Here is a 20,181-nt window from a genome sequence, read left to right as displayed (position 1 = left end):
TGGAATGCAAGTATCTGTTTGAGTTCTTGTTTCCTTTAGGTATATACCTAGGAGTGGAACTGCTGGATCAAATGGTAATTCTATGTTTAGTTTTTGGAAGAACCACTCAACTGTTTTCCACAGCAGCTGCACCATTTTACACTCCTACCTACAACATACAAGGGTTCCAATTTCTCTATATCTTCATCAAAACTCAACATCTTCTTTTATAAATTTTTATTATTACAACCATTCTAGTAGGTGTGAAGTGGTTTCTCATTGTGTTTTGATTTGCATTTCCTTAATGACTGATAATGCTGAGTGTCTTTGCATATGCTTGTTGGCCACTTGTATATCTTTACTGGAGAAATGATATTTAAGTCCTTTACCCAATTTAATTGGGTTGTCTTTTCGTTGTGGAGTTGTAGTTCTTTTAATATTCTGGATAGTAAACACTTACCAGATTTATGATTTGCAAATATGTTCTTGCATTCTCTAGCTTGTCTTTTTCTTGATAATGTCCTTTGATTTACAAATGCTTTTAATTTTGATGAAGTCTCATTTATCGATTTTTTCTTTTGTTACTCATGTTTTTGGTGTCATATCTAAAACTCCAAGGCCAAATCTAAGGTCATGAAGACAACCCATATATTTTGTCCTAAGAGTTTTATGGTTTTGGCTTTTATATTTAGGTTATTGATACACTGAGTCAATTTCTGATGTGGTGTGAGATCAGGGTCTAATTTTATACTTTTTGCATATGAATTTCCAGTTGTCCCAGCATCATCTGTTGAAGAGACTATGTTTTCTTCATTGGATGCATTTGGCATCCTTGTCAAAAAGCAGTTGGCATGGATATATGGGGTTACTTCAGGACTCTCAATTCTATTCCACTAGTCTATGTCTATCCTTATACCAGTACCACATTGTTTGGATTACTGTAGCTTTGTACTAAGAAATTTGGAAATGTGAATCCCACAACTTTATTCTTCTTTTTCAAGAATGTTTTGGCTGTTCAAGGCCCTTTGCAATGAATTTGGGGATTGCCTTTCCCATTTCTGCAAAAACGTCTGTTGTTAGGGAATTGTGTTGAATTGGTAGATCACTTTGCTTGTATTGATGTCTTAACAATATTAAGTCTTCTTATCCTTGAACATGGGAAGTCTTTCTAGTTACTTATGTCTTCTTTAATTTATTTCAGCAATGTTTTTGTAGTTTTCAGTGTACGAGTTTTGCAGCTCTCTTGTTTAACTTATTCCTAGGTATTTTATTCTTTTAGAAGTTATTTTAATGGAGTTTTTAGTTTCCTTTTTTGGGGGGGGGGAGTGTCTGTGGCTGGTTATAGAAACAACTGATTTTCGTGTGTTAAGCTTGTACCCTACAACTTTGCTGAATCCATTTATTAGCCCTAGTAGCTTTTGTGTAGATTCTTTAGAATTTCCTATATACAGGATAATGTCATTTGTGATCAACAGAGACAGTTTTACTTTTTCCTTTCCAATCTGGATGCCTTTCTTTTTTTTTCTTTTCTTTCTTTCCTTTTTTTTGGGCGGTGGTGGTTGGGGGAGTGTGGCTCATTGCTTTGGTTAGAACTTCTAGTTCTTGTTAAACAGCAGTGGTGAAAGCAGGTATCCTTGTCTTGTTCTTAGGAGGAGTTTTCAGTCTTTCACCACTGAGTATGTTAACTGTGGGTTTTTCATAAATGCCATTTATTACACTGAGGAAGTTCCCATCTATCCTAGTTTTCTGAGAGTTTTACCATGAAAGGCTACTGGATTTTGTCAAATGGCTTTTTTACCTTTAGATTGATAACAGAAGAGGGACAATATGAATAGTCAGGCATAAAACATTTACCAAGTTTGGACAAGGTCACTGAAATTTTCATGTGCTAAAATTTGTTTAACCTTGTCTGTTTAATATTTTCTTGAATAAAGAATCTGGAAATTGTGTATTTTTTCTTCACCAAATTTATGAGAGCCTGGAAATTTTCTTTTTCCCCCAGTTTTCACAGCTACCACTGTACTTAGATTATCACCTAGTTTAACTTGTAACATCTCCCTTAGGTTTCTTCCTTGTCCAGTCGTCCCTCAGATGACATTATTTCACTTCTCCTCTAAAATTTACAGTAATTCAAATCCAAACATACTTGTTTGGGACAGACCTTTTTTTAATCAAATGTAAATTCCATTCTCATTTTTTACTATCTATATAGTTCTCTGTTGAGTCAAAAACAGCTATTTACCGACTGTTGAGAATAACTTTTTAATGTCCCCTTTGTAAATATAATCTTCTCTATCCAGAATATTTTTTCTGTTCTCCCCTTACACCAATGCATCTCTTTGCTCCTTTGAAACTTACGCAACTGATTAGCCATTTATTAAGTTTATCTGACACTGTACTCCCTTTCTAACTACTCTAAAATTTTTTTCTACTCTAAAATCTTTCTCCCATCTGGTTGGTAATTCTCCTTAGGATGGATTCTCTATTTCTTTTGTATTCTAAGACAATGGAGGTGGGGAAATGGAAAAACCAACCAGGGGCTTTGTAAGTAGACTGACTCAAACTCTACCACTTACAACAGGGATGTAAGGATTGAACAGAAAAACAGAAATAAAACCTCCTGTAAAGGAAGAGTACAATTTTTGCCTCTAGTGCTTAAAACAGGAACTCAGTAGATTCTGAACATTTAAATGACTGTAAAAAAGATTTCTGAGCAAACCTTTTTCTCAACTTCCAAAGGAAGTCTCACATCTCTTCTTAGGAAAAGCTGTGGTGTCTCCCTTTGGGGATCCAAATTAGTCAATTCAGCAAGTATTTCTGGCCAGTCACGAACATGTTGCAATGGTTTATGATAAGGCTTGAGTTGAAGGCCTGAAAAACATCTTTCCTTTTATAAATGATAATGTAAAAATGAACCAATTATATCAACACATAGAAACTTTTTATCAAACTCTCTGTACCTAAGTACTGAACACACACAAATTACAGATCTAAATTTAAATCAATATTGACTTTAATCAACATTACTACCCAATTTGAGGTTAATTGTTTATTAAGAATATAAGAATTATGAGACTAAATCTGAAAATGAATAAAATTTATCAAATATATTTAAGATCCTTAATTCCATGATAGCCTATTTAATGAGAAAATCAGTAGAATTTGGTGTTTAAAAAAATACAATTAAATCACTAGATAACCAATCACAACCACCTCAATGAAATCCCTTATGTATCTGCAATACTTTGTCTGAGAGACAAATCTATAATGACATTGGGTCGAGTTTAAATAACAAAGATCTGATAGAAAACCAATATATAGAAAAAGAAAATCTGTATTATTCTGAGATGAGGTGAGCACTGAAAATAAAGGCAAGTTGGATGAGCACTACGTTTAACAGCATTCAAATCAAATTCATTGCCAAAGAAAAATGTTTTGGTTTTTATCATTTCAAACATTGTACGCGGGCTTCCCTGGTGGCACAGTGGTTGAGAGTACGCCTGCCGATGCAGGGGCCGCGGGTTCGTGCCCTGGTCCGGGAGGATCCCACATGCTGCGGAGCGGCTGGGCCCGTGAGCCATGGCCGCTGAGCCTGCGCGTCCGGAGCCTGTGCTCTGCAGCGGGAGAGGCCACAACAGTGAGAGGCCCGCATACCGCAAAAAAAAAAAAAAAAAAAAACCATTGTATGAACAAAGAGGGGCCAGGAGGAAGCAGAGGTTTATCTGTTTCAGCAGTCTGAACATAAACAATCTGTATAAAAGAGAAGAACACTGTCTCATTTGAAAATTTAAAAGTCAATAATAATTGATGCTATACTTAAGTTTACCAACCCACTCTCAAAAAGGAATAATCAGGTTTATACAACAGAATAACAAATTTCTTACTGAGATTTTCTGAACAGATCCAAATAGTGAAATATTGCTGTGTTTCTTGAGAGAGACGCATTCCTTCCATTATCTGCTGCACTGAGGTATTATTTCCATGCTTCAGTTCAACAGAACGGTATGATCCATCCATTCTGTATATTCGAACTTTTTCATACTAGGACAAAGAATGATAATAAATTATGCAACCTGGTTATAAATTATACATCCCAATACAACAAAATGCTTTAATTTCAACTTCATCTGCTTAAAAACAACTTCAAGTGAGAATCTTCTGGCAATATTTTATTTATTTTTGCCTTGCCATGTGGCTTGCAGGATCTTACTTCACCAATTAGGGATTGAACCTGCACCCCCCCTGCAGTGGAAGCACAGAGTCCTAACCACTGGACCTTCTAGCGATATTAAAAAAAATTTTTTTTTCATTATTTATATTTTCTAACATGTTTTCCTCTGAATATTCCATGGTCAAATAAGTTTGAGAAACTAAGGCAAATGGGTTTTTAAAAAATATTCAACTTCAAAATCTTCTGAAAGTATATTTTAAAGCCATTAATGTACAATGTAAATATCAAATGGGGGATATAGACTTGGTTAACTAAATCTGGTGTTAGTCAAGTACCTCGTGAGTTTAGTGAGCCACAAATTAGAATGTAGAAATGTGTACCAGCAATAATTTGTCCTAAGAGGAATCTGTGATAGAAGACTTTGCAGATAAAAGTTATGAAACAATGGACCACGAGCCAGTTTCTTTCCTCCTGTTCAGAAAATCCCAGAGAGAAATGATATTCTCAATACATTTTTATTGTTATAGGAAGTAACTGATGCCACCAAACAACTTCCAGGACAGTTCATTTTAGATAAAAGTACCTAATTCCTTTTATACATTCAGATATAAAAATTATATAAGAAATAAAAATGGTTTTTTACAAAATTTATTTATTTATTTGTGGCTGTGTTGGGTCTTTGTTGCTGCACACGGGCTTTCTCTAGTTGTGGCAAGAGGGGGTTACTCTTCATTGCAGCACACGGGCTTCAGCAGTTGTGGCTCGCGGGGTCTAGAGCACCCTCAGTAGCTGTGGCGCATGGGCTTAGTTGCTCCACAGCATGTGGGATCTTCCTGGATCAGGGCTCAAACCCGTGGCCCCTGCATTGGCAGGCAGATTCTTAACCACTGTGCTGCCAGGGAAGTCCCTAAAAATGTGTTTTAACTATACAAATAGAAAACAAATTGCAATGAAGTATAACATAAGGGTGCCTGTACTGCTTATCTATTTCCTTGCTTTTGTCCTGTACTCAGGGAATAGTGTTTTGACAAAAATGTGTATGAATGTGTGTAATTTTCCTTAAAGGCAGAGATCATGTACTGAATAAATAAAGAATATGTATTCTTTATCACATCACTTTCAGCATTTTATGGTGTTAAATTTACAAAAATATTCAACAAATACTCATTGCCTACTTAATAGAAATGTCTGGAAAGGCTCAAACATACGGGTTATACCTGTTGGTATAAAACTTTTATCCTTTATCAGTTGGTATAAATCCTTTCATCTGTTTTTTAAGTTTCCAAACAATTTTTAAACTGATAACAGTTTTAACATCACTATAACTTTCAGGCATAACTGAGTTTTTTCTAATTGTTAATTCTTCTCTATTTTAATGTCACTGCTAATTATTTTGTACATAAGTAGCTGGAAAGGCCAGGTTGAATTGGCAGAATAAAAGACTTAGAAATCTCCTATTTTAACCCATTCACTATCTTGAGGAGGAAGATGAATCTGTAATAGATGACAACTTGCCAAAACTAAATTACCAAATGAAGTGTAATATTATTATTGGGTTGGCCAGAAAGTTCGTTCAGGTTTTTCATACATTATGGAAAAACTCGAACGAACTTTTTGGCCAGCCCAATATTTACAAATATATTACTTAGAAGGCCTAAGTAGAGAGAGATGCTCCAATGAATAGGCTAAAATTTGTAATCAGCACACCAAGTATACAGATTACACTAGAAATTAGATTAATTTTAACTGATCGAAAGATTTATTTATGCAGTTTTATTTTGATATGCAAGAATAAATATCCAAATGTTAGGGATGATAACAAATTTAATACCTATGAAGTCTAACCATGAGGTTTTATAAAAGCAGGAAAGAAGCCATCCATACATTTATATCCTTCCACCCTTGACACAGATCCTCAAATTACTTATCAATTTAAATACAATGCTTGGCTCTAATTAGTTTATGAAGATAATTCTTACTGGTTTGTTAATGGCTTCCTTCAACAATTTTGCAGCTTCTTCCCAATTATTTTGTTTGTTTTCTTCACAAATATTTAAAGGAGATCTTCCTTGTTGGTCTGTTATGTGCTAGAAATGTGGGGGGAAAAGGTTAAAGATAAAAGGCATTACAAATGTACAAATAAGGGAAAATATCAAAGTTTCATTACAAAACTATTGTCAAGTGTTAAGTACATATTAAGCAAACTTAGTGCATGCTATACTTAAACATGAACTGCCAAAGATGACTCAAAGCACTAATCAATGTGATTACTGTTTTTCAAAAGTTCTGATTATAGGGCTTCCCTGGTGGCGCAGTGGTTGGGAGTCCGCCTGCCGATGCGGGGGACGTGGGTTTGTGCCCCGGTCCGGGAGGATCCCGCATGCCGCAGAGCGGCTAGGCCCGTGAGCCATGGCCGCTGAGCCTGCGCGTCCGGAGCCTGTGCTCCGCAGTGGGGGAGGCCACAGCACTGAGAGGCCCGCGCACCCCCCCCAAAAAAAAGTTCTGATTATAGTAACAACAAAGGTTTTGTTAAAGCTTTTTTTAAAAAAAATTATTTATTTAATTTATTTTTGGCTGCGCTGGGTCTTTGTTGCTGTGCATGGGCTTTCTCTAGCTGGGGCGAGTGGGGGCTACTCTTCGTTGTGATGCGTGGGCTTCTCATTGTGGTGGCCTTTCTTGTTGCAGAGCACGGGCTCTAGGCGTGTGTGCTCAGTAGCTGTGGCTCGCAGGCTCTAGAGCACAAGTTCAGTAGTTGTGGTGAATGGGCTTAGCTGCTCCGCGGCATGTGGGATCTTCCCGGAGCAGGGCTCAAACCCCCGTCCCCTGCATCGGCAGGTGGATTCTGAACCACTGCACCACCAGGGAAGCCCCAAAATACTTGTTAATACAAATTCCAAAATATCCTTTTCCTTCTTAAAGATATTTTTGAGAAAATACACTATAAAGTGAAAAGAGGTTAAATTTTATGTACATTCTGTAGATGCATGGCGGTGATGGTTCTAAAACAATGTAAATGTACTTAATGCCAATGTACATCTAAAAATGGCTAAAATGGTAAATTTTATGTGAGACATATTTTACTATAATCTAAAAAAGTATGTACAAAAGCAAAGTATACCCATAAATATTACTTATTCTATATAGTAAGTGAAATTTGTTTTTATTTTTCAGCTGACCTCTCAAGTGTATAACTTACCATTTTAGTGTCATTGTTATTCACTGTTTGATCATTAAAAAAAAAAAAAAAAAAAAGCCTGGAAAATAACTTACTCTGTCAACTTCTGGATGGTTTAGGAGAATCTGTACTATTTCAGCATGTCCTCCTCCAGCAGCAAAATGAAGAGGAGAACTAAGTTGTCCATTTAAAAGGTTTGGATTGCACTTTCCCTTCTCTAACAATATGCGAGTGGCTTCAACTTTTCCATACCTATAAAAAAATAAAACACCTAAAAAGTCACCTGAAATGTTTGAAAAATCCAAATTTTAGACAATATCTAAGATCTTTCTAGGGCAGAGAACAAGCAATGAAGACACAGATGTAATGTTTTCAGTGCTTAGGGATTTCTTATGAATTACTCTGATTCAGTTCAACTGTTTCTATTTCTGATCAACTGGAAGAAAATATAATCTCAAATACAAGATAGAGTAGATGACAGAGAATCACTATCACACAAAATACAATACAAAAATTATAAATTAGGGAGATAAAATTTTTAGTCAAAATTCTTTTCAGAAGCAGAAAGTAACCCATAAATTTAATAATGCTTTTTACTCAGCCCTGCCTTTGATTTACAAAATAGGCCCAAAGACGTAATTCTCCACATAGCTGCTGTATGAGGCAATGTGGGAGACACAAAGATATGTTATGATGAACGGTCTCTGCTCTGGTAAAGGCTTATAATGTAATCAGAGAGGAAAACAAAAACATAAGATAAGTTACATAACACTGTAAAATTTAAGTAACAGTTGAGGAGAACAATCAAAAAATATATATTTGTCAAATCATAATAGTATATAATTAATGCTTTAAAAAATGTTGGAAAAGGAAGATAAGATTTCAGTCTCAGTTCTGAAAAGTGTTCTGATAGAAGAATAATTTGAACTGGATTTTAAATAGGAAGAAGCTGAAGAGATGCTGAAGAGAAGTAAATATTCTAGATAGTGGGAAAAAGAGTACAAAGAATGTGCGAGACATAGTGAGTCCACCATTTGGTTATAAAGACTTATATAAGGTCGCAATCTAATGCAATGGTGGAAAGGTAATTCATTTTTTGGAAATAAATGGGTAGAAGGGGAAAGGAAATTTGCTTTTAAATATGGTGCATTTGAGGGGAAAATAGCATCTTTAGAACTAATACGATTTGCTGTCAACTTTCTTCCCCTTCACATACCCTATGGTTTTCCTACAGCCTGAACCTGCTAATTGTATCCTAGCCTTCTTATTCATATGACTGTTTGCTCATGTTCTTAGCTATTCTTGAGATGTCCTTTTCCCCCTCCTGACTTTGTTTAGGTTAAGTTCTATTATTTCTCTGAAACAGTTTAAAATCTACCTCCTGTATATTCCCACTACACTTTACCATTTCAGTTTTAGTTTTTAACCTCATTTTATCTACTTTCATCCTTGTATATATACATTTCTATCAGCCTGGAAGCTCCTTGAAGGTTATGTCTTTGCATTCTCCAAACTGCCTTATGTATATAAAAAAAAAAGAAAAAAAAATGAGTGACTAAATTGTTCAGTTGGCAATTGAAAATGCAGACTTGGTACTCAGGAGGAAGGCAAAGGCTTGAGATATCTAAGAATATGCAAATTCATCCAACTGAGAAGAATTACTGTTAAGGCTGGGAGGAATGGATGAAATCTTTCTGAGAGAATTTTGAGAAAGATGAACATTTTAGAACAATGAAATGCATCTTGAAAAACACTTTCAGGATAGGAAAAGATACTAGGGGAGCAATTCAAGAAGTAATAATAAAAATAATTAATATAAACATATTTTGTATGATTCTTTAAAGTTTTCAAGGTACTTCCTTATATAATTACTTAATATAATCTTCACAGCAAATTATGATGCAGGCAGAGATATTTCTAGTGCACAGATGAAAAAAATGAAGCTTGTACCAGTTAAGTAACTTGCCCAACGTCTCATGGTTACCAGCCAGTTAGAATCCAGTTTTCTGAATCGTGGTATAGGTGTTTCCATACTATAAACACATGCTTGGGTCACAGAATGGAGACCAGTATTTCAATAATAATAATAATGGTATCAGTTATATCTTGCATTTGTACTGACCTTTACTATAGCTCCATTATAGCTGTCCTTTCAACTGCAATTTGTTCCTTGAACAAAGGGGTGGTCAACAGCATTTAATGCAGCAGAGCAGGGAAAGAGATTAAAAACTCAGAAAAGGTTAAGAAGGTTCATGAAGAGTGAAAAAGAGAAAGCAGTGTGTGTGGCCCCCTTACCATTGAAGTCTGGCTATGAAAGGAAGGGAATAAACACGATAGTGGCCAGAAGAGGCAGCAGGTTCAAATTAAGGTTCTTTTTCAAGGAGGGAGAGGAACCATGTATGTTTGAAGACAAGAGGAAAGAAAGTGCAGAAAAGTAAGAAGTGAATTTAATGGGGAACAAGAAGGATTTTTCATGCAAACTCTATGATACAGGAGAGAGATGGGAACAAAAAAACTGATGATTGGGGTGGAGAAGAAGGACATTTCTGATGGCGTCAACTGTCTTTGAAAATAGGGGGTAAAACTATCTGATGAGAGTAGAGAAAAAAGGTAGTGGAAGTTTAAGTGCTTAAGAGTAGAAAGATTTAGAATAGTTTATAGGGGACCAAAAGGCTGCCAAGATGAATGAGACAAAGACAACACACAACTGGCTACAGTGAAGGCCCAAATGAAATCAGATGGAATAATTTGTAGGGAGCCAAATCATCATAGTTCTAAAATACTCTTTAGCAATGATAGGAAGCCTGAAGGTACTATCAGAGAGAGAAGATACTGATTTGAGAGAGGTGAGAAAATATGAGATGTCAGTGAGACTTTTACTGAGTGGCTGACAAGTTACCCATAAGGGGAGAAAGCCAACTTAAATAGTTTTGGAAAATGGTGATTCTAGTAAAGAAAATTTTTAGGCACATGTCATCAATATGAGAATTTTTGAAGTTGGAGTAATCCTAGGAGTGATTTAATTAAGTGGTCCTCAAAGAGTGATCCAGGAAACTCTTTGATCTCTGAAATCTTTTCAGGGTGTCCTCTTGGTCAAACATATTTTCATAATAATACTAAGATGTTATCTGCCCTTTTCATTATCATTTTCTCATAAGTGTACAATGGAGTTTTCTAGAAGCTACCTGACATGAAAATTGCAGCAAATTAAAGGCAGAATCAGATGTGAGAATCCAACTGTCTTCTACAAGGCTAGTCAGTAAAAAGATGCAAAAATGTAAAATAATGCTACTTTTCTCATTAATTTTTTTGTTTTTGGAAAATAAGGGCATATTTCATAAAACTTTGTTATTTATGTTAATATATATTTACTGTTATTTTAAAATGAATTAAGAAATGCTTAAAATATTTTTCAGTTTAAACTTCTAATATAGTAACACTAGATATACTTCACATAAACCAACGCTAATTGGGATCCTGTAATTTTGAAGAATGACAAGGAACCCTAACACAAAAGTTTGAGAACCACTGATCTAATAAAACCCCTCATTTTAAAGATGAGAAAACAGAGAAAGATGGGTAAAACATCTTGTCTAAGCTTATAAAGATAGGCCCCAAATCCCAGTCTCTTGATGAGATAGCCCAGTATTCCCCTTCTCAATCCTCGTACCAGTTAGTGAATAAGAGTACATTTCCAAGATAAGGTAATTTATGTTCTTTACTAAACAGTTAAATCAGTCTTCATTCAAATTCACATGAATCAAATTATCTATCTTATTAAAAGTATTGCAGGACTTTCCTGGTGGCGCAGTGGTTAGGAATCTGCCTGCCAATGCAGGGGACACGGGTTTGAGCCCTGGTCCGGGAGGATCCCACATGCTGTGGAGCAACTGAGCCCATGAGCCACAACTACTGAGCCTGCACTCTAGAGCCCACGAGCCAAAACTACTGAGCTCACACGCTACAACTACTGAAGTTCGTGCGCCTAGAGCCCGTGCTCCACAACAAAAGGAGCCACCGCAATGAGAAGCCTGCACACCACAATGAAGAGTAGCCCTCGCTCACCACAACTAGAGAAAGCCCGCGCACAGCAACGAAGACCCAATGCAGCCAAAAATAAAAAAAATAAAAAGTATTGCAAGGTGACCTATACTACTAGTGGTGTATTAAACTTGGTTATTATTTCCAGCTAACAGAAATTAGTTTTATCGAAGGATAAAACTCTTCCTTGGTGTATTGCAGTAATACGACTTTACAAATAAAAATACAACAGGTAATGAATTTTAGATTCAGACATCAAAATCTTTAAATTTTTATAACACTTTAATAACAGACAACATTTTTTGAGTGCTTATTACTGCCAGGTACCCTTCAAAGCATTTATTTGCATTTTCTCCTCTAATCTGAAGAGAGGCACTAAAATTAAGCTCATCTTTTAGATAAAGAAACAGATCCTTAGAGACATTAAGTAATTTGCTAAAGGCCATACTTTTAGGAACTAAAAGTTTCAGTTGGGTCTGAAACGTAGGTACATTCCAAAGCACATTAAATACTATACCATACTTCTGTTTTTATGTAATAGGCAATTGAAAATATTACCATTCTTTTAATAGAGAAGAAAAAAAGGCCCTGCCGCAAAAAGGGCAACAATATAGGCAAATATAAATTTGGGATTCCTAAGCTAAAATTTACTGCCTCTGTCTTTTTCAATTCCACAGTGTACTTTCTTGGAGTTTGAACTATATTCTCTACCTCTTTCTGTTTAGCTCAACAAAAAGCATGTGATTTCTTCTGGTACTGCTGCTGCTACCAGTATCTACCAGTAATCTGAAGAAACAACTGTAAGTTCAGTGTAAGAAGATTTAGGGTAACTCTTTCCAAATCTGAGTATAAAAATTCCCTGTAATGGTAAAACAATTAAGAATACATTTATAGAATAAAAGATTATATTTTTAAGGAAACAGAAAAAAAATTAAGAGCATATTTATTTAATAAAGGAGCATATTTTTAAGGAAACAGCATATTTTTAATGGAGAAAAGATATATATTAAAAGCAACTATATTTAGCTACTAGATCAGAAATATTGATCAGTAAGCTGTTTGATCACAGTGAAATAAAAAGAGTTTGAGTTGAAAATGATCTAATTAATGTATTTTACATATAGATAATAAACTAAGATGCAGAGAGGTAAAGTAAAGCAGCAGTAACCTTTCTGGCACCAGGGACTGGTTTCATGGGAGACAATTTTTCCATAGATGGGGGATGGTTCAGGCGGTAGGTAACGCGAGTGACAGGGAGCGGCAGATGAAGCTTCGCTTGCTCGCCTGCAGCTCACCTCTTGCTGTGTGGCCCGGGTCCTAACAGGCCGCGGACAAGTACCGGTCCACAGCCTGGGGGTTGGGGACCTCTGAAGTAAAGTCACTTGCTCAATGTCATGCAGCTAAAAAGTTGTGGACTTTAACAGGCCGTAAATAGTGCAGGCACTTCTTAAACTAGTCAAAGAAGTTCACTTTAAACAGTAAGTCAAAGGCAACTTTCCCATAAGAAATAATAGTAAACAACTTAATTACATCCTTTCTAGAGGACAGGCTACAGCAAATAGTTAACTACTGCTACGAACATAAATTTAAGAACGTAACCCAGGCTGAGGGGAAGAGTTATTATTATGTGAGAAGAGTACCAGAGCAAGAACTACACTGGGCAACTAGTGGAAAGAGCTAACTCCAATCCTGTGAGCTAATCCCTCTCATAAAAAAAAAAAAAAAAAAAAGGAAGGCTTTAATTCTAATGAAAACTTTTGGTGTTTCCTGATACCACAGCTTTCCAAAGAACTAAAAGAATACTTTTCTAACATGATGCAAGGTCAAACCATAAGTAGCTAACACATGTAAATTTTATAAGGATAGGGCTTCCCTGGTGGCACAGTGGTTAAGAATCCGCCTGCCAATGCAGGGGACACAGGTTTAAGCCCTGATCTGGAAAGATCCCACATGCCACGGAGAAACTAAGCCCATGTGCCACAACTACTGAGCCTGAGCTCTAGAGCCTGCAAGCCACAACTAATGAGCCCATATGCCACAACTACTGAAGCCCACGTGCCTAGAGCCCATGCTCTGCAACAAGAGAAGCCACTGCAATGAGAAGCCTGTGCACTGCATCTAAGAGTAGACCCCACTCACTGCAACCAGAGAAAAGCCTGCACGCAGCAACGAAGACCCAACGCAGCCAAAAATAAAAAATAAATAATAACAATAATAAAATAAAATATAATAAGGATAAACAAACATAACACAACTCCAGTACGAAACAATAGAAATTGCAAGGGTGAATAAGGGACTGTGTGCTGTGCAATGGCACTTGCTAGTCATTAGCTATCCTACTGCATGACCTCAGGATGCCTGAAAACATTAATGATACTTTTCCTGTGGGGCAGACCTTGTAAATCTGAACGGTGTGGCACATACACAGTAATCAAAGATTACTACAGAGAAAGCTCATAAGGCAAACATGGTATAGGAAAAAGTGGCTGGAATGAGAACAGCTTTGAAAAGAAGCACTAACATTTATAAACTAAGAATTCATTCTTTCTAAAAACAAAAGAATAATCTATTTACCAGCATGCATAATGAATGGGTGCCCAGTGGTCACTATCTAATTGGTTGACTGAAAATCTTTCATTGAGAAGTCGGCTTAATAATTCCGAATCTCCTTCACAGGCACTTCGATGGAGAGGAAAATCATCTACCCACTGTCGTTCCCTAATCATTAAAAGAAAAGAAGAAAAAAAAAAGCAGGCACTGTTGAAATTCATATTGTTTTGAAACAAATGTGACATATCTATGAAAGCTATGTTTCACTGAGCAGCTGTAAACTAAATCATTTATGTAATGATTACATTGCATACTAATTGCATATATCATTTTAAACAGTATTTTAACATTAGAATTAGGTGTTTAAAAAGCAATGTGAAGGAAAACCAGAACAATACTTGTCTTCTGAGACACTGCTCATGCTTCTCTGCCATTTTTCCTGTTTGGGAATTTGGATTTTTGAGTAGTCTGGAGCTCCTAGACCAAAGTATGGATTTATTACCACTTTATCTACCTAGAAAGGGAAAACAAAACAAAACAAAAACAAAAACAGCTTTAGATACTGAGCTTTAGACACCTGACTTTGATGTATAAAAATAGAGCTAAGTACGGATGTCATCTTAATGTTTACAATTAGTAATAGATGCATTTATCTCAGGAAAAAAAATTACATTTGAAATGACATGTCTTTTGAAATCAAAGCCAAAATTCATTCAACTCTTACCCGGTTTGTATATTGAAGATCTGATCCAAACAAAGGGTTGTAAATACAGGTATCTGCTTTCTCTAGGGCTAACATTTTACTCTTTATTTCTAGTGCACTATAGCCCATATGTAGCGAGTTTTCTGTCTGACCTGATTCAGTAGCATATGCAGGGTTTATAACATTAGTTTTTATCCGCTCAAGAGGAGAAGGTCGGAATAAAGCCGGAATAAAGTGAGATTGTGCATGACGTTCATCTAACCACCTGGCAAAATAAAAAGAAGAGGTAGTAGATGTATTTGTTAAAAAGTGAAGATGAAAAAACTAAACTACTATCCAACTCTGATGTGTGATTCTTTCTAATACTACATTCAGATTTTTATGATTTTTTTAAAAAATAAATTTATTTATTTATTTTTAGCTCTGCTGGGTCTTCGTTGCTGCGCGCAGGCTTTCTCTAGTTGCGCGAGTGGGGGCTACTCTTCAGTGATGTGCACAGGCTTCTCACTGCAGTGGCTTCTCTTGTTACAGAGCACAGGCTCTAGGTGCATGGGCTTCAGCAGTTGTGGCACACGGGCTCAGTAGTTGTGGCTCGCGGGCTCTAGAGCTCAGGCTCAGTAGTTGTGGTGCATGGGCTTAGTTGCTTTGCAGCTTGTGGAATCTTCCCGGACCAGGGCTCACACCCGTGTCCCCTGCATTGGCAGGAGGATTCTTAACCACTGTGCCACCAGGGAAGTCCCGGGATTTTTATAATTTTAATTAGTGTTAAGTACTTCATTTACTGTAAATAAAAGTTCTGTTATTGGACATAGCAAACTATTTTTTTTAATGCATGTAACAAATAATAATTAAAATCCTTTTCAAAAAACACGAAGCCCTTTAAAAATTTAAACCACTGAGATGTAGGTGACATTAGACCTGCTGTTACAGAAAGACAAAAGGCATGACAGGTGAAACGACTTGTTCACTGATAAGGGTAAATCAATACTAAATCTAGTTTTATAACAAAGGAATCTTAATTCTTAGGCCAGGCCAATCTTTGTCATTTTCTAAGAATAAACTTAACATGTTGCAAGCAAATCAGGACAATCTTGTCTTTGGGGTTTAAAATTTTTATATTATACTTCAAAAACCTACCATTTCTTAATATATATATTATTAATTTTATTATTTTCTTCCAAAAGAATTTCTCTCAGAGCTAATATCTAATATGAACATGTATTTGATTTATTAAAAAATATTTTTAATGGCAGTTCTTACTTATCCAAGGCTATTAACATTCTTGCTGTAAGTGCAGCAAAGTGAGTGCTGGATTCACTACAGACTCGCATAATATCTTGTAAGCAGTAAAAAATTGGGCATCCTGGAGTATACGTATATTTAGTATTATCTGAAAAAGAAAAATGAAGAATTATGCCATCATATAAAAGGTTTACGACTGCATGATTTTTATTTAAAAGTACACAGTATGTTAAAAAAATTGTTAAGTATAACATAAATTGTTCTAGATTTTAAATTAGTAGACTTGGATTCAATTGCTGGCCAGCTCTGTGACCTTATCCATTTGAGTGAATGCAGGATTTAGAATCCTGGAGGACTACAGAAATTGTTTCCCCTTTCTCTTCCTCAACAATGTTGTAAAATTCTGATTAATAATAAGGTTTCCAGCACCATTTAACATACTGATCTGTTTAACCTAAGTATGGCTGGGGAAAAAAAAAATTCTGTAATGATAGAGCTGGCTAATAAAATACGTGTAAGTACTGTGTAGCAGCAGTCTGATGAGATGTCCACAGTGGGTCATTAATATATCATTAGTATTATTACGGCCTTACATGAGGCCAGTACTCTACAGGTTCCAAAGTGATTTTTACATCTAATACCTCACTGAATTCTTCCAGCACGATGAACCAAGTAGGAGCAGGTATCTATCTTACAAATAAAGAGGTGAGGCTTAAAGAGGTGATTTGCCCAGAACACAAAATTAGTGGGCTGCATGGTCTGCACTGAACCTCAATATTTTTTCTATTATTCCAGCATAATAGGATAAATTCCTTGTCAAAGCTCAAATTAAATTTTCATATTAGATCTAAGTTCTTTAAATATTACCACTACTGTTGGGAAGAGTATTTTAGAACTATTACTGACACTTTCTTTTCCCAAATATAAGATAGGTTCTGATCATAATCTGTTAATTTTCCAAAATACATAAATTTTTATTTCTATTCTACCTATATAGCACAGTCTGAAAAATCCCTCATTATAAGCTAAAAACTTTTTGTTTCGATTATGGCTTCCTTCCTCACTTCTTTGTTCTACTTTTAAAAACAGAAACAAAAATATTACTGATCAGTCTGGAAGCCTGAATATTACTTTGAAATCAAACCATCTTTTTAAGTAACAAATTTCTCCATCTTCCATTATCTTAAAAACATGTATTCTATAATAGTATTACAATAGTAACTATGAATCCAAATTCCTAAGTTCCTCAACAGACTTTAGCTTAGCACCTAAGGTATACAAAGATTCATAAGGTGAAACTTAGACTTTACCTTTGACAACTGATGGAACAATAAATAATGCCGCTTCTCTGCCCATCTTCTCCCCATCCAGAGGAAATTTCTTCATTAGTACCACTCGTTTTCCTAATCATTTTTTTTAAGTCAGTAAAGATAAAAATAATGGGCCCTTTAAAATCATATATATTACCTTGAGAATTAGAAAAAAATATTTTAAAGGCAGTATTAAGAGGAACTGAAATATAAAAAGTCAATTTTATTATGGGCACTAATAAAAACTGGTAATTCTGATAATAATGTAAATCATTCTGTGGACAATCAACCAATAGATCCCCTGTTCTGACTCACTAAAAGAGAAGCTTCCTATACGTAGCAAGGAAAACCATCCTGCTAAGGACTGATAGAGCAGCTGAACAGCAACACATCCTGCAAGGTGAACAGGCATATACTTCATTCAGTTGGGATGTAGATGGTAAGAGTTTCACTAAAGTCTAAGCTGGCCAAGAAGCGTAGTGTACATAAACTGCAAAGTCTTAAAGTTTAGCAGCTCTTCATTTAATATTCAACCTCCACTCTCAGTTTCAGTTTTTATTAAAATCTGATTGGGCTATAAACTGTTGTTCTGAATTGTAACCACCATTCTCTCTTTTTTTTTTTTTGCGGTTCGCGGCCTCTCACTGTTGTGGCCTCTCCCGTTGCGGAGCACAGGCTCCGGACGCGCAGGCTCAGCGGCCATGGCTCACGGGCCCAGCCGCTCTGCGGCATGTGGGATCTTCCCGGACTGGGGCACGAACCCGTGTCCCCTGCATCAGCAGGCGGACTCCCGACCACTGCGCCACCAGGGAAGCCCGTAACCACCATTCTTATACTTAGTCTGTTGTTCCTGATTTGGCAGCAAGGGGGCTATAAATAACAACCTACAAGTCTTTCACTCTAAAACCTTTCATATTCTGGATATCTTTGTCATAATTTTTATCAACCCTTCCAATCTCCCCATCTCAAGAAATAGAACCTTGTTCTTGACCCAGGTAGGAATGCCTGGCTGGATGCCTTCTGCGGACAGGTAGATAATATGAGCTCAAGCAGCTTCATTCATTCACAAAATGCTGGAGTCAATATTTGTGATTATTATGGCACATTATTATTATAGCCCCCAAACAATTTTTTACAAAATAGACACTTGTACAAAATATAAGTGTTAGATACATTCTAATAAATTTGAGAGGCAATATTTCTTTCGTCTGGCTTGAGGTCTTGTCCCACTTAATCTTTCCTGCCTTGCAGCTTCCCTAAATCCAGTTCTGATCCATTGTTTAATTGCCTACTTTGCAAATTATATATGCAACTGTGAGATCTGTCATGCGGGGAAAGAAAAGCACTGATTACAAGTTGGGAAATGAAGTTCTAGTCCTAACTCCTCCACTAATGGGAATATGATTTTTGTAGGTGACAACCTATGTTTGCATTTCCATTTTACAGATGTAAAAATGACTATATACTAACTCACAGGACCAATTTAAGAATTTCATTAATAAGTAATTGTGGTAGTGTTTTATAAACTATATATAGCACTGCACAAAAAGGCACAACTACTGCTATTATAAAGTCATTGGTAATTTTCATGTGATGCTTATATAAGAAATCATATTACTCTATAAAAATATTTCACACTTTTAGAAAACCTCAATTGAATAGGATAGTCAGGTATGGCATGGTTCATTGATATAACTGTCTATTTAGTTAAGTAAAACTTCTTTACTTTCATTTCTCTTATTAAAAGCTGCCTGAAAATGTATTAGTACATTCTACTGTCTAAGTATATACGATATAATTGTGCTAGACATGTTTCAGGGTGCCTATCCACTTGTAACTTCTCCTAAGAAAAACTACCCAGCCCTCTGGGCCGGGGGATATTTTTGTTAACACTGATATCACTTATATCCCCCTGCTTGGTAAATGAACCAAGTGGTAGAGTTCGGCTAATTCATAGCAAATTATGACTTGTCTATCTCAGCTCAAATATGTGATTTGGGCTCAGACTTTGTCTCAGTAATTTGATCTCAGAATAGATCCTGATAACTATAACAATTTAGTGATAGTAAAACAAATCTGGATGAAAATTTATCAGAGAAGTCCAAGACTGAGGTAGAAAAGGCTGACAAATTTGTGGCATCCAAAAGAAGAGCCTTTCACTTGCCTTGATCACCCACAGGGATAGTCCCCCTTTTTAGCTAAGATCAATTTCTAGATCATTTTATTTAAAAAGTCAATCTGATAATTAGGGAAAGGGGATTCTCTCTGTAGTACTCAGAATGTGTATCAAAGATCTGTAAATTTATGCAGGAACTTCTTATAATCTCGAGTTACAATGCTTAGAGCCCCAAGCCACAAAAACCCTGCAGGCCCTATTGAGGAGGTTACCAGTTGGGGAGATAAATATGGTGAATGGTACCTCCAGAAGTTATGAAACAGGCTTAGTTCAGCTATCTCTAGAGAACAACTATCCCAAATAACCAACAAATCAAATTACAGGATTCAGCCTTATCTCTGCAACAAAAATAGTCTCTTTAGTGAGAGATGAATTAGACAACTAATCTCTATAAAGATGAACAAATAGAAAAAAACACTAAATAAGCTTTAAAAAACTGAAAACTAGGCACAGAGAGGTATGCTTTACCTCACTATCAACAACTGTTTTCAACTGCTGTTTGACTGAAATTAGCTTTACCTTTTTAATTATAATGCCTGAATCCTGGACAGAGTATATAATTTCTGTAACTTCTGCTATATGCTTCTTGTGAGGCCACAGCCTGATAAAATTGATCATTAATGTTTAATCAGTTTCATAGGCTATAGATTATCTAATATTTTTAATGAGGCCTGAACCTTTCAGGGTGAATACTTCTACAATTTATTTTGGCTCATTGAAAATGATCTTCTTCTTGTGACCAAATGGGAAGAAAACCTCTGCTGACTGGTAATTTATAGGACTTGCTCTAATACACAAAATCTTAACTGTTACTTAGTTATGGAGAGAGGTTTA

The 20,181-nt window shown here is 36.0% G+C and overlaps 1 protein-coding gene across 8 annotated transcripts in view; it reads right to left on the bottom strand.

The window, feature by feature from the left end:
* The window catches only part of KRIT1 (KRIT1 ankyrin repeat containing), a 43,348-nt gene that overhangs the window by 16,119 nt on the left and 7,048 nt on the right, over positions 1-20,181 (bottom strand). For 7 of the 8 annotated variants that reach the window (XM_019927187.3, XM_019927213.3, XM_019927196.3 and 4 more), the window contains 9 exons: positions 17,172-17,264; positions 15,880-16,009; positions 14,641-14,884; positions 14,315-14,430; positions 13,941-14,084; positions 7,421-7,577; positions 6,130-6,237; positions 3,864-4,020; positions 2,699-2,850 (listed from right to left, as the gene is read on the bottom strand). In XM_019927187.3, coding sequence (XP_019782746.1) covers positions 2,699-2,850; positions 3,864-4,020; positions 6,130-6,237; positions 7,421-7,577; positions 13,941-14,084; positions 14,315-14,430; positions 14,641-14,884; positions 15,880-16,009; positions 17,172-17,264 — 1,301 coding nt within the window. Of the gene's footprint in view, positions 1-2,698; positions 2,851-3,863; positions 4,021-6,129; positions 6,238-7,420; positions 7,578-13,940; positions 14,085-14,314; positions 14,431-14,640; positions 14,885-15,879; positions 16,010-17,171; positions 17,329-20,181 lie in introns of all 8 variants that reach the window. The other variant, XM_073809732.1, reaches the window with a different exon arrangement.

The sequence above is a fragment of the Tursiops truncatus genome, chromosome 9, assembly GCF_011762595.2.
Source record: "Tursiops truncatus isolate mTurTru1 chromosome 9, mTurTru1.mat.Y, whole genome shotgun sequence".
Lineage (NCBI taxonomy): Eukaryota > Metazoa > Chordata > Mammalia > Artiodactyla > Delphinidae > Tursiops > Tursiops truncatus.
Note: the sequence above shows the minus strand (reverse complement) of the source record. Positions and strands in the feature narration are given on the sequence as shown.